This window comes from Hemibagrus wyckioides, linkage group LG18, assembly GCF_019097595.1.
Source record: "Hemibagrus wyckioides isolate EC202008001 linkage group LG18, SWU_Hwy_1.0, whole genome shotgun sequence".
In the NCBI taxonomy this organism is placed as follows: Eukaryota; Metazoa; Chordata; class Actinopteri; order Siluriformes; family Bagridae; genus Hemibagrus; species Hemibagrus wyckioides.
The window spans coordinates 9663290-9673962 of record NC_080727.1 but is presented as its reverse complement, the minus strand read 5'-3'; the positions used below and the strand labels follow the sequence as shown (position 1 = coordinate 9673962).

At 39.4% G+C, this 10673-nt stretch overlaps 2 protein-coding genes across 2 annotated transcripts; one reads left to right on the top strand and one right to left on the bottom strand.

Moving 5' to 3' along the window:
- Nucleotides 1-1871: 1871 nt before the first annotated feature.
- On the bottom strand, nt 1872-4399 carry LOC131368719 (cytochrome b-c1 complex subunit 9). The gene is made up of 2 exons (XM_058414790.1): nt 4224-4399; nt 1872-2164 (listed from the first exon to the last, which is right to left on the bottom strand). Exons 1-2 carry the CDS (start codon nt 4362-4364, stop codon nt 2120-2122), a joined length of 186 nt encoding a protein of 61 aa, XP_058270773.1. The 5' UTR covers nt 4365-4399; the 3' UTR covers nt 1872-2119.
- Nucleotides 4400-6100: 1701 nt separating this feature from the next.
- On the top strand, nt 6101-10273 carry rpl35 (ribosomal protein L35). The gene is made up of 4 exons (XM_058415989.1): nt 6101-6207; nt 7046-7182; nt 8028-8109; nt 10077-10273. Exons 1-4 carry the CDS (start codon nt 6205-6207, stop codon nt 10224-10226), a joined length of 372 nt encoding a protein of 123 aa, XP_058271972.1. The 5' UTR covers nt 6101-6204; the 3' UTR covers nt 10227-10273.
- The last annotated feature ends 400 nt before the right edge of the window (nt 10274-10673 follow it).

Sequence of the window (10673 nt, the reverse complement as noted above, 5' to 3'; positions counted from 1 at the left end):
ATACACATGCACATGTGCACACGATGAAAGACACAGTGACAGACATAGTGACAGACACAGTGAAATACCTATCTGCAACAGGTAGAGATAGAGGATAGGGAGGGGCCACTCATTTGCATATTAGACCGTTTGATTCCTCACACCGGGTCAGTGAATTAGCAAATGAGTAGAAGATGAGGGGCTTAATGAATTTTTTTGCTGCATATTGATGTTTACATACAGTACAGTAGATATTAACCAGTGCCAACAATAATGAACATGGACTGTTGATGGTGTTGCTGATTTAACAGCCTTAATTCTGCATGCTTGACATGGTGTATTCAATACGTTTTTTCTATTCCCAGTCACACAGGAATAGAGCTACTGTATATTTACACTGATCTTATTTTAAAATGCATTAAAAACAAATACAATTCAAATCTACTTTTATTAAAATAATGCATCAGCAAGTGAAATTCAAACAGACCTACAGGCTAAGGGAGTATTAAAAGCACAAATAGACAAAAAGGGGAACAGAAATAAATAAGGGTTCAGTGATAGATATTATAAGTATCATAAAATGTTTTAATAATAATTCATTTGCATAGTTACTAAGATATAATTTTCCATATCGATTAAGTGTTAATAAAATGTTATAGGAACTAAACACTTCTTCTAGGTCACTTATTTTTACATTGGGCATTTATAAATCTTTTAATAATGAATTTTAGTGTGTGTAAAGTTTCGCTTGAGCCAAACAGAACAATAAACTTTCACCAGCTTTACAAAACACAGATTTTCTAACACATGCGAATGATATTGAATGTCCATCACCAATCTAAAGACAAGTCATGCATAGAAATAAAGGTTTGACTTGAAAACCTTTTCTACAGCACCATTTGTCATGACTTGTCTTTATTTATGGAATTATGCTGGTTTCATTTAATTTCTTTTATATTGTTATATAATGTTTCTTTAGCTACTGTCATAGAAAATAGTCCTTAAATATATGTGTAACCAAAATACAGAAGCTTTTTAAACTTGAAGTGTAATAACTTATCACAAATTATATAATTTAAGCCAAGCATATGAGGGTTACATTAATTAGTTTTCCTATATATAGATTTATGCATAAAGAATCAGGAGCTACAATCATGTAGATAATTTAAATAATCTGAATAAAGATCTATTTAAGCGTGTGTCTAAACCATCTCTAAACTTTCCCCACAACAACACTGTCATAACTTTGGACTCAAGATGTCAATTTTCAAAGTGTATTTTTCTCTACATGTATTACTCTGAAGCCAAATAAACACTGCTCAATAAAAATGTGTATTTGTGTAGGGGCAAAAACAAGCTTAAATAAAATAATACCCTGCATTTTTGAGCTCAGACTCATATATTGCATGTCATCCTTTTGGGGGCTCAAATGATTATGGTTGTTGTTTCAGAGGATCGGGGTTCAAGCCCGAGCACCATCAAGCTACACTGGGGGGCAATTGATCTAGGCCCTAAACCCTGTCTACTCCAGGGGTGTTGTATCATAGCTGCCCCGTGCTCTGACCCCAACTTCCTCAGCTGGGATACACGAAGAAAAGAATTCCACTGTGCTGTAATGTATATGTGGTGATAATAAAGGCTTCAATGCCTTATTGAAGTTCTTCTTTATACAGTATGTTAAATACTGCCCATCATCATGAAGGGCACAAAGAGTATTCATGATATAATTTTATGGGTCAAACATTGGAGTTTTCTTTGGTGAAGACCTGCTGTCATTCATGAACAATACTAAGAAGAAAAATAAGACAGAAACCTTCAAAATACTCTTCATATTGTGGATGCATGAGGAATCACAGGTCTTATTAAAGATAACCAAAGAAAAGATTCAAAAGTAGAGTTCGGTCAGATTTATTAACACAGACTTAATTTAAGCGTACATTTACAAAATGTGAGGATTGCAAGATACATGATGGAATATTGAGGAGGAAGTTGATGGTTCTCAGTATTGCATGATCACCACAAAAAAGTCTCTCTGGATCCCAAAGCCATGTTCTTTTCCTCAGGAACCATGGGGACAGTAGTGGTGGTGGCGGCAGCGGCTGGGTGCTCCATCAAGAGACGATGTTAGGTGACGCTCTGCTCACTCCTCCTTCTCATAGTTGTGTTTAATATGTTTCCACAGTTTCTACAAAAAAAAAAAAAGGAAAAGATCATTCAAAGTGGTCTATTAGACAATGCACTAGAAAGGGTATGTACTAGGAATGAGTCTATGTGTTCTAATATTATATACACTATATTGCCAAAAGTTTTGGGACACCCCTCCAAATCACTGAATTAGGTGTCGATTTTCAGGGGTTGGGCTTGGCTCCTTAGTTCCAGTGAAAGGAACTCTTAATGCTTCAGCATACCAAGACATTTTGGACAATTTCAGGCTCCCAACTTTGTGGGAACAGTTTGGGGATGAACCCTTGAGTGAGTTTAGTGTGGAGGAACTTGACTGTCCTGCACAGAGTCCTGACCTCAACCTGATAGAACACCTTTGGGATGAATTAGAGCGGAGACTCTGAGCCAGGCCTTCTCATTCAACATCAGTGCCTGACCTCACAAATGCACTTCTAGAGGAATGGTCAAAAATTCCCATAAACACAGAAGCCTTCCCAGAAGAGAGTTGAAGCTGTTATAGCTACAAAGGGTGGGCCAACTCCATATTACATTCATGTGCATGTAAAGACAGACGTCCTAGATTTGGCCTGGCTCACAGTCTGCGCTCTAACTTATCCCAAAGGTGTTCTATCAGGTTGAGATCAGGACTCTGTGAAGTTAATAAGAATAAATCATAGTAAATAGATGATTGTTTAGAGGTAAAACTCCTTAAAGATGGAGAATATTTTACCTACATCACATCTCATACTAAACAATGATAAGCCAGAAATCCTACAATGTAAACTCATAGTGCAAAATGATTATGTCACATAGCATGGGACTTGTGCTGCATTCACACATCCAGGGACTTGCAGCAAAAAAGCAGCCAGAGATCATTCATTTTCAAGAAGTGCTGGCTGCATCCAGCGCCATGAGCTAACAGCAAATAGGTGAGACCAGATGTGTCCAGATACATGACAAAGTCTGTGCAAACCTGGGTGAAAACAGCAGTGCACACGTGATCCTGACATGTAGCATAAACTGCTTCTCCTTCATCTTGTATATGACATGATGCATGAACTAGTCAATTTTATACACAGACACTCTCTTCAGAATGTTTCATTTTATTGCAATAAAACCTTTTCTGATTTCTAGATGTACCGCCCAATTATAAATATTATGTATATGGCAACCAGTAGTAGAACCGCCTCCTGGTGACTTCATGTAGTCATATACAGACTTACAGAGATAAAGTCATCGTATATCTAACCGTATCTTACTGTGAGCTGGAACGGTCATGTAAATGGTGCTGTAAATGAACTCAATGCCTTTGAGTTTTGGGGCAGTGGTAGCTAGTGTTTAAGGCACTGGGTCGTTCACCGGAAGATCGAGCTTTCGATCGGATTGATCGGAAGTTCAAGCCCCAGCACCACCAAGCTGCCACTGCTGGGCCCTTGAGCAATGCCCCAAACCTCCAGGGGCGCCTCATCATGGCTGACCCTGCACTCTGACCCCAACTCCAAAGGATGGGATATGTGAAGAAAGAATTTCACTGTGCAGTAATGTATATATGTGACAAAGACAACTTAAGTCTAAAGTAGAGCGCTCAAAACATTACACAGGCTTCATTCTCTGTACTGTACATGTCATGTCTGTGTGTATATAAAAAAATTAGAAATAGTGACTTTAAATGAAAAGTCCATTCCAACTACTTCCTGTGTTCACATCCGCTCTCTACAAAGTCTCAAAAGGAAAACACCATCATATGACTAATTATGTATTTATTATATTTTGTGTTTACTGTATAGTACCGTAATGGGGCTGAATACAAACCTGACATATTATTCAAGGTGCTCTTGGGTTTAATGTCTACACATGAATCGTTTAAGATCAACTACAGATAGGGAATAAATCTCATAAATCTGTCTTATAAATGTTGTATGGTCTATTCTGCATGAAGAGATTAAAGAGGAGAGATATCTGAGACTGAACCATGACTTCGTCCTCTGAATCCTACACTAAGGTCAGTCTTCCGCTAGCATTAGCTTTAGCCAGATGGGTCACCGACATATGAATTAAATCACACGGACAGTAACACTTACCCCCCGATTTAAATTGTCAAATAACGCATCTCCGCCCTGGTCGAAAACTCGCTCGAAGAAAACGGCTCCCACCATGATGGTGATGGCGAAAGTCGATGTTCTTCTAAACAGCAAGTTGTAGACGTTCCTCACCAGCGCCATGACGGTCGGTGTGCTGGAGAATGAGGAAGAGGCGGGAACTTCAACGAGTCTCCACCAATCAGAAAAGAGCCGATCAGAGCGGAGGAAACCAAAGAGTTATACGTACACCGATCATCCATAACATTATAACCACCTGCCTAATATTGTGTTGGTCCCCCTTTCGCTACCAAAACAGCCCTGACGTACTGAGGCATGGAGTCCACTAGATCCCTGAAGGTGTGCTTTAGTATCTGGAACCAAGATGTTAGCAGCAGATGCTATAAGTTCTCTAAGTTGCGAGGTGGGGCCTCCATGGATCGGCCTTGTTTGTTCAGCACATCCCACAACTGCTTGATTGGATTGAGATCTGGGGAATTTGGAGGCCAAATCAACACCTCAAAACCATTCCTGAAACATTTTGCTTTGTAGCATGGCGCATTATCCTGCTGAAAAAGGCCACAGCCATCAGGGAATACCGTTTCCATGAAAGGCTGTACATGGTCTTCAACAATGCTTAGGTAGGTGGTATGTGTCAAAGTAACATCCACATGGTTGGCAGAACCCAAGGATTCCCAGAAGAACATTGCCCAAAGCATGACACTGCCTCTGCCAGCTTGCCTTCTTTCCATAGTGCATCCTGGTGCCATGTGTTCCACTGGTAAGTGACACACATGCACCCAGCCATTCACATGATGTAAAAGAAAACGTGATTCATCAGACCAGGACACCTTCTTCCATTGCTCTGTGCTCCAGTTCTGATGCTCACTTGCCTATTGTTGCCGCTCTCGGCAGTGCACAGGGGTCAGCATGGGCACCCTGACTGGTCTGCGACTTTGCAACCCCATACTCAACAAACTGTCATGCACTGTGTATTCTGACACCTTTCTATCAGAACCAGCATTAACTTCTTCAGCAATTTGAGCAACAGTAGCTCGTCTGTTGGATTGGATCAGACGGGCCAGCCTTCGCTCCCCACGTGCATCAATGAGCCTTGACCACCCATGACCCTGTCGCCGGTTCACCACTGTTCCTTCCTTGGACCACTTTTGATAGATACTGACCACTGCAGACCAGGAACACCCCACAAGAGCTGCAGTTTTGGAGGTGCTCTGATCCAGTGGTCTAGCCATCACAATCTGGTCCTTGTCAAACTCACTCAAATCCTTACGCTTGTCCATTTTTCCTGCTTCTAACATCAACTTTGAGGACAAAATGTTCACTTGCTGCCTAATATATCCCACCCACTAACAGGTGCCATGATGAGGAGATCATCAGTGTTATTCACTTCACATCTCAGTGCTCATAATGTTATGCCTGATTGGAGAATATATATATATATATATATATATATATGGTATATCATTATTGAAGTACATGGTTAGTACACTAGTTAGAACTACTATAACTGCATTATTATTATTATTATTATTATTATTATTATTATTATTATTATTATTATACTTTTTAGTATAACAGTAAACAAGAGTCCGTAGTTTTGTTTTGTTTTGTTTTTTAATAGAATTTGTCACAGGTAATAAACACATTTCGGATATACTGCTTCTTTTGTCATTTAAAAAATGTATTTAAGTTTTATATCATTCTTTTCTACACCCTTATCAATACTAATTGTTAATCGAGTTAATTATTAATCGAGCACTCACAACAACATACATTTTATTCATATTCTTATTAAATCTTATTTTCGGCACCTTCCATTCCTAACGAGCGCTTCAAGCTCGTTTTCCTGTTCGGACCCCCCGCCCCCTATTCGATAAAGAGGATGGTACGGTCCATCCGTAACCCGGTAGAAGTTCCTGTCTGACCTCTCCTACTTCCTTTCTTGTGGCAGCCGTCGAGTAAAATGGTGAGGGTTTTCGGGACACTGTTTTCAATCTAACGCAATCTTATTGTTTTAAAACACCAAAGTATTCAACAGAGGGGTTTTATATACTGGTGTTCCCTCTCTTAATTGATGGGAGGTTATATTTTGTGTGCTGAGTGTGAAATTATTATAATTTTTTAATATTTTTCCTGAGTGCTTGTAGCCTAGCTGCAGTGTGTAGTGTCCTCCGGCCCGGTCTCGAGCTCCATTTGTTGATCAATAAAGGAAATAATATTCAGTTTTGTGAGCGGCCAGTCTCTCTGTAGATTATACAGCTAGTCTGTAATCTCTAAAATATCTACTTTTATGGAGTTTGTTTGGAGTTTTCAGTCAATATCAGTCGTTAGATGTTAGCTCGTTAGCTAGCGACCTGTGTGTGATGTGAGTTCAGTTCCGAGTGATGGCCTTCAAAATATTAACCTACATAAACGTACGAGAGATGGTCCAGCTGTTAAGCTTTAATGCACACTAATTAAACGCTTGTGATTAGTTTTAGTGATATATTCTGCTATTATAACTGTATACTGTTATTTCTCTCCTGTTGTAATGTTTCTTAGCGCGCGAGCCGTTTTTAAGGTCCTAAATGCTGCACGTGCCGTTTAAATAGCTGCACGTGCCGTTGTTTTTAAGAAAACTCAAAAGGTGTTAATCTTAGAAAAATCCCCGCGTTTGAAATGAGCTCTGATGTGATTTGTGGATGTGATTAAAGTTCAGGGTGAAGTTGATATAAACATTCTCATCAGTCCTTCCGTGTTGCTTTCTGATTATGGAGTTTGAGATTGTTCTTAAAGTGATGTGGTGATTTTCTGTGTGTTTTTAGGCAAAGATCAAGGCCAGAGATCTGCGCGGTAAGAAGAAGGAGGAGCTGCTCAAGCAGCTGGATGACCTGAAAGTGGAACTTTCCCAGCTTAGAGTGGCCAAGGTCACTGGTGGTGCTGCCTCCAAGCTTTCAAAGATGTAAGTGTATGTGAATTAGTGTGAGACTTATGTTTGACGTCTTCTCTAGACGCGTGAACTGAACTTCCTTGCTGTAATGTTATGTAACCCTGAGAATTGTCTCAAGACAAACCTTTGAGCTTTTAAAAAATTTCGCCACAGATCTGAGACTGATCATTCTGTTTCTAAACTGCTTTAAAGATAATTTGCTGCTTCTAATCCCACCCATTTGGGCTATGTCAACACTAATCCGGATAAATTTGAATGCATGTTTTCGTCTCCGCGTTATCCACATTATCGTCTTCATTCGTTTCCCAAAAGTTGGTCATCCATATTGAAAGGTCTGAAAATGCTCATGTAGCTGTACTGTGCATGAGTAAAATGCAAGGTGCTTGGACCTGCGTCATTTCCACCTGCCGTTTATTTACTTTCTGGCTCTTTGAAACGTCGTGGCAATATGTTGAGGAAAAGCAGCGGGTTTTTTTTTTGTTTAAATGGACCTACAGTGAGGTGGAGTTGCTGCTGCGAGTAACACAGGAGTATAAAGTCGAGAATGTAGAGAATCTTAGCTGAACTGGTCACATGACTATAAATGCATCATCGTTTTCGAAAGCCTCAGTTTTCACAGTGCACACTGCGACAGGAAACGCCGTTTGCAACTTTATCCACTTTGGAGAGTGTTTTGGTAGCTTTTTTCCCCCTAAAATATATATTGTTAACTGAAATGCCGTCTCTGTGTGGACGTAAGGACAAAAAGGATAAATATGCATTTTTAAGCGAAAATGTATTAATGTGGACATGGCCTTGGTGTTTGCATGCTTTAATTCAGTGACCACTTCATGATTGTATATTTTTTGTCTCCCTAGTCGTGTTGTGCGCAAGTCCATTGCCAGAGTTCTTACTGTCATCAACCAGACACAGAAAGAGAATCTGAGGAAGTTTTACAAGGTGAGTGTGTAACGGGTTAGGATGGATTAGCAACATTTTGTTTATTTTGCAACACAAAATCTACAGATGGCACTCGTATTGTTGTAGACATGACTTCTGCCACAGGCAAACTGGCCTTTTGTTCTTGATTTCATATTTATAATCTGTATGAATAGAGAAGGTTATAAAGGTTGTTAGTTGTGGCATGATTTTTCCATTTTATGAGAAGTCAGGAACCCATTCTCCACTTCACTGTCAGACACTGACATGCAGCTCAGACACATTCATGCTATCAAGCCTCAAAGCATTCATTTTCTATTTATTCATACAAAGTGTGTTCAAGTCAACTGTATGGCACATGTGGCTAACAGTTCCTGTCTGTCTCTGGCTCCTTCCTGATTCTGATTCTACTAAAAAATCCAAACTTATAAACATTTCTTTAGTGAAAGATTCAAGAATTTACTATTTAACATTTTCAAGTCCTTTATTAAGTTCTTGGGAATTATGTTAGAATCAAAACAGTAACTTGTTGAACTGAGTGCATTAATATAAAGCTTTGTCTAGCAGGTAGTACTGTCAGAGCACTGTGAATGGCTTGGAAAGTAGATCCGGTTGTAACGTGAACAAGAGGTTAATACTAATCTACCATGCAAGAACTTAAACGATGGACATGCCACCTAATCTTCATTTAATAATTAAGAGATTTGAAAAATCATGTTTTTTAAAAGGAGACGGACGTGAAATGTTTTTGTTGGGAGACTAACAGTTAGGAATGTCTAACAGTCACACTGCTTTGCAAAGTTTGCCAGCACAAGAGTGTTTACAGGGTGGAAGAGTTTTTAGTTTAGTTTTTTCATCCTCTGGGTTTTCAGTAATCTGATGAGCTGAGTGAGTGCTAAAGAGCAAACTGAGCAAGAGAGAGAAGAGTGAGGGAATGAACTAAGGAATTAACTTCTCTCTTTGCAATGTTTCACACAGTTATATGTAACTATAAACCATGTTTATTCATGGAAACAATGTTTCATGTGTTAAGTTGCTCTAATCATTGACACTGTTGTGTTATGAGCAGAATTAAACACTCGGATGCTGTTATTAGAAATGAATGAAATTCAGGGATTTGTTGCATTAGTCCTTACTAAAAACACCATCACTAACCAATCATATTCAGGAAATCAACAGTGCAGTGGTAGAGAAGGCCACTTTAAATTATTTTTGATTTAAAATATGGCTACTGTTTTGGGATGAGGAAAAGCTTCTACCTTTCCTTATTTTGGCAAATTCAATGTTCTTATGGAATGGATTAGCAAGACGATCACCCAGCGCTGCTCCTGCATTAGTGGAGTTAGTGTGAATACTCTCTTGCTACAGTAATCATGGCTGCTCGCTGCAGCGTCTCAGACACACATCTGCTGTGGGCGGCCTACAGTTTGTTAGATCATTTTGACTTCACCTCTTCTCAGAAATTAGAAATGGTAATAGCCATGGGGGGAAATGTAAGCATTTACCACTTCCCTGGATGATGTTGAGATCTCAATTCTATAACCATTCCTGTTCCAAAAAAAACAAAACAAATGGGTGCAAGAGACTTAAAGTAACGCCATATTCAGCTTTTTCTGAGAGCTGTGGGGCCATGGAGACAGACAGGATTAAGTTTATATTGAATAACTCTTGGTATTGAAGGGGGTAAATTGCAGCTCTCTATTGTATGGGAGCGGTGTGCTACATCACCTTTGGCCTTATCTTATTTGCACTTTGAAAAGGTTGGCATGTCCTGGGGCAGTATTGAGTGAGGAAACAGTAGCAAGGCATCAAATCCATTTAGAAAACTTTTTTTCTGCTTTTTAGAGCGATGACTGTCCTTAACACACTGTCTGCTGCCGTAATTAGAGTTTAGAGTCACATGAGCTAAGAGTTCTTGTGTGTTGTGGGGGGAGGTATTTAAGGTTTCACAAAAATAGTTTTTAATCCTTTCTCTCGTTTTTCTTTAGGGGAAGAAGTACAAGCCTCTGGACCTGAGGCCCAAGAAGACTCGCGCTATCCGCCGGCAGCTCACCAAGCACGAGCAGGGCCTCATGACCAAGAAGATGCAGAGGAAGTCACGACTCTACTCCATGCGCAAATTCGCTGTCAAGGCTTAAGGCTGTGTTTTTCTGCTTGAATAAAATGCCCCATCCCTGGACAAAGACCTGCATGTGTGATGGTGGTTTTTGGGGTGTTTTTTGCACATGATGCATTACACATTGAGAGATTGCTCAAGATACCATTTCTAGTTATAATTTTGGTGTAGTTTCAATTTAAACCTAATATTTTACAGATTGCTGCTGTTTATCGATCTGTGGGTATCTGTGTAACCTGCTTCTATTAAAAAACATTGGAGTAGGGACTAAAAGTAACAATTCAATTTATATCTGCAAAGACAGTAATGAGTGAGAGTACACTGAAGAAAACTCCAAGCTGAGTAACTAACGAAATCAGTAACCACTTTCATGGTGTAAATTTTATCCAAGCAGTTGAATTCAGAGTGCGCATTCTAACACATTCATCTATTAGAGAACCAGTTCTATTCCTAAATATTCTAGTGTTCT

Excerpts from the sequence above, each read along its gene's own strand:
- LOC131368719 (XM_058414790.1), bottom strand. The coding sequence starts at position 4,364 with ATGGCGCTGGTGAGGAACGTCTACAACTTGCTGTTTAGAAGAACATCG. Across the intron at positions 2,165-4,223 it reads TTGACAATTTAAATCGGGGG|AAACTGTGGAAACATATTAA; the intron begins GTAAGTGTTACT and ends TTTTTTTTGTAG.
- rpl35 (XM_058415989.1), top strand. Across the intron at positions 7,183-8,027 it reads GCCTCCAAGCTTTCAAAGAT|TCGTGTTGTGCGCAAGTCCA; the intron begins GTAAGTGTATGT and ends TTGTCTCCCTAG. Across the intron at positions 8,110-10,076 it reads ATCTGAGGAAGTTTTACAAG|GGGAAGAAGTACAAGCCTCT; the intron begins GTGAGTGTGTAA and ends GTTTTTCTTTAG.